This window comes from Nestor notabilis, unplaced genomic scaffold (genome assembly GCF_000696875.1).
Source record: "Nestor notabilis isolate BGI_N333 unplaced genomic scaffold, ASM69687v1 scaffold2851, whole genome shotgun sequence".
In the NCBI taxonomy this organism is placed as follows: Eukaryota; Metazoa; Chordata; class Aves; order Psittaciformes; family Psittacidae; genus Nestor; species Nestor notabilis.
This window is the reverse complement of record NW_009915891.1, coordinates 937-4,481: the sequence shown is the minus strand read 5'-3', so window position 1 is coordinate 4,481 and position 3,545 is coordinate 937. Positions and strand designations below refer to the sequence as shown.

General features: G+C 47.8%; 1 protein-coding gene across 1 annotated transcript in view; it reads left to right on the top strand.

Annotated features, from left to right (window-relative positions):
• The window catches only part of TSNAXIP1 (translin-associated factor X interacting protein 1), a 16,581-nt gene extending 14,950 nt beyond the window's left edge, over positions 1–1,631 (top strand). Inside the window, 3 exon segments of the mRNA XM_010024339.1 lie at positions 53–176; positions 505–610; positions 1,360–1,631. Coding sequence (XP_010022641.1) covers positions 53–176; positions 505–610; positions 1,360–1,631 — 502 coding nt within the window.
• The last annotated feature ends 1,914 nt before the right edge of the window (positions 1,632–3,545 follow it).

Genomic DNA, 3,545 nt, shown 5'->3' with positions numbered 1-3,545 from the left:
GGGGGCGGTGTGTGGTGTGTTTTCTCATCTTTAAATTCCTGTCTCTGTGCAGCACGGCTCTGAGGGAAGCTTTTCCCCTGAAAAGGAAAGAGTCAATCCAGGAACTGTTTGATGCAAGCAGGTGCAAGTTGGACAGCAATGAAGACCTCATTGACTACTTATCCTTATTCAAAGAGGTAAGATGATACTAAGTTTTCCTTTTGATTCAGATTAAGTCTAATTTAGGTATTAAATTTGTTTTATCAGATTAACTGTGTTTACGAGACTAACAAAGTTGCAGTGCCCACCAGAAGCTCTAACACCTGAAGACCATCTAAAGACAACAGCAATGCAAGCTTGTGTTTTTCTGTGATAGAAGGTTTTCCATATTCTTCCTCTTTATTTTCACTTTTCATGCGGAAATTCCATTTCTGGGAGGGCTATGCTATTTTATACACACTGGGGACTGCTCCTATCCAAACTAGAACACATGTTGAGTGCTAACACACCTGTAACTTCTTTCAGGATGAGGAAGGGAATGCTGAACCTTTTGTTGCCAAGCTCAGGACCCAGTATGTCAGGGAGAAGCAGTAGCATCTAAGACAGCTGAAGAATGAGTTGGGAAATGTAAGTGTTGAAGGGAAGGGGCTGATGGGAGCAGCAGATCAGGGCAGCATGCACAGAGGGAACCCTGGCTGTGAATCTTTCACTTGCACTAAATACCAAAACTCTGCAGAACACTGCACAGCGGCAGTTCCTCACCCAAAGGACTTGGATATAGCAGGCAGTGAGTAGAGATGATGGCTTGTACCAGTAATCCCCTTCGGCACCTGAAGTCTCATGTCTCAACACCCCTTAGCTCTCCAAAAATGGCAGTAAAATCCTGTACATCCTCAGCGAGTGGTTCTGAGGAGTGTGAAGTGCGAATGGGACTGACAACTACAGATTTAAAGGTGCTAATCTGAGAAATAATTCCACTTCAAACCAAGAGGCAGTTACTGCCTAGTGAATAAGGCTGGTGCCATGCACTGAGCACTGAGGAGAACACCGAAGGTGGGTAGATGCCCATGATGTTATGTACTGTCCAATATGGGCACTGAATTAGCAAGGGAATATACAGTTGTGCAGCAAAGGATATCACAATGCACAGAAGTGAAATTAAGTTCTTCCAAGGTTATGACAAATGGAAAATTTCCTAATTTCCCTTCAGTATGAAATTTCATACTTAGTAGTCTTTATTACATGTGTGTTTAAAAACCAAAGGGATACTAGAAGCAGAGATAACAATACCAAAAGTCATCTTTGCTCTGCATTTCAAGCAACATAGATTCTCGCTGTGGCACCACTAAGTAAACATTCCTTTCACCTACCACAGCACAGCAGTGATTGAGTTGTTTTTGCACAGGGAGGTGAAGGCAGATGATCTGAAGACCTCCTTCTGCACGATCAATCCTGGTATTGATGATCAGATGCTGGATACCTATATTGGCCTGGCTTACTAGGTCCAAACAGATGAGCCAGCCCAAGAAGTTGTGACCGTGAAAACTGTCCTTGAGAGACTGACTACTGGAGATGTGAAATGAGTAGGGCCGTCACCCAGGGTAGGAAGCATGACAGGCTTTGAAGGAGATCAAGAAGACCTCCAGTGTTAAAAATAAATTGAATGTTTGATCAACAGGTTTGAATACCAAGCCAAGTATAGTTACTGCACTAAATACTTATTCCCATGCACACAGAGATACCGCTGGTAACCAGAAGCTGAGAGGATAGGCTAGTCTGAACTATAAGAAGCACTCAGCTTAATAAGCAAAGCCCTGCAAATACAGTTTTGCAGCCTCTGCAGAGCCATTCCACGTCAGCCAGATTTGCAGTGAGAAGCTGTCTGATCCCCAGACAGAGCCTTCACCCCTCCCCCCACAGCAGCAGGGCACTGCAGAGGCTTGGGCTTTGCCTGATGACAGCACAACTGTGCTCCAGCAACTGGTACTAGAACCTAAGAAGCTACCACCAAACTCTGGGCTGCAACATGGCTGCTTTAGACCTTGGGCTTTATGGTCCCTTGGCTAATGAGGAAGAGTTTCAAAGTTTCAATTCCAAAACCAGGAGCTAGCAGTAAAGTCATGGTGCAAGTGAAAGGTGAGTTCAGTCCACACCAGATTTGATATCATCATGCCTGTCCACAAGGAGACTTGGTGTAGCTGGTTTTGTCCAGTACAAAGTCACTTCAAAAAAGATATTCAGGTGCTGCCCCACGAGTAGGTTTAACCAAACTGGGAGCTGCAAAAGCAATCCAAGCACAGAAAAACTGAAATCTGGCCCTTGCTTTAAGGAAGACACCACAGGCATTTTGGTAACTACCTTTCTAATCAGTGGGATTCATTCATAGAATCAGAATCCTAGAATGGTTTTGGTTGGAAGGGACCTTAAAGCTCATCCAGTTTCAACCCCCAGCTGGTGTGTCAGAGTAAGAACCACCCTTGCAGCATCTCCGTGGCCTCCTCTGGGCTCGCTCCAACAGTTCCATGTGCATCTTGTGTTGTTGCGCCAGAACTGGACACAGGACTGCAGAGGGGGTCTCCCCAGAGCGCAGCAGAGGGGGAGAATACCCTCCCTGAGCTGCTGCTCACACTCTGGGGGTGCAGCCCAGCACACAGCGGGGTTCTGGGCTCAAGTGCACACTGAAGCTGGGTCATGGGGAGGCTTCTCATCACCCAACACCCCCAAGTCCTTCTACTTGATACTCTCCCAATTCCCCATTGCTTCCAGCTCACCAATATCCTGACCCCACCATGCTCAGCAGCCCTTAGTGGTCCCTTCCTGGAAACTGCTGCATGAGTAGGGTGTGTGGAAAGACGCTGCTCTCCAGTACCCACCTGGGACACCTACAGTCCCACCAGTGGGCTCGTGGAGTTATGAAAACAGGTGTGTAGCTTCTCAGTGAGCCAACAGCTCCTTGAAGGGCCCAGCAGTCCAGTGTCCACACTTGCCCTTGTGTTAAAGACTCCTTCTTCGTAGGAGAAGAAGGTGAGCTGGTAGCCCTGTGCAGAGCTTGGCACATCACTGTATTTCAGCCTCTGCAGCACAGAACTGCTGTCCAGGTTCTCTAGTTTGAGCATGTCAATAACCACCAGGAACCTCTAGGTGAGAAGGATGCAGTGAAGGCCAACAGGAAGGACTTCCATAGGATACCCATCATGTGGGGGTATAACAACCCCTCTCATGCGCAATGCCTCAGGCACAGGAAGCCAGAGCTTCAGGATGGCTCTGCATAGGCAAAACGTGGGTATGGCCAGGCATGGCCAAGGAGAGGGAAAAGCCTTCAGGAAAGAGCTTCCAGGCAGTGGAAGCTTCCTTTCTTGTGCTGCTGCAGGGACTGCTGATGGGACCAGACCTCCTGGGCTGGACTCACCTCTGTGGTCTGTGCAGCCAGTTGGACACAGGGAGAATCTCAGTGTAGGAATTCCTACATGCCACCTCCTGGGAAATGGTCGCTGAACACTTGTGGGATTCAGCAGTTCCCTGCAGACAGTAGTACAAGCCCGTCCCATCTGGCAGTGGGAAAAAGA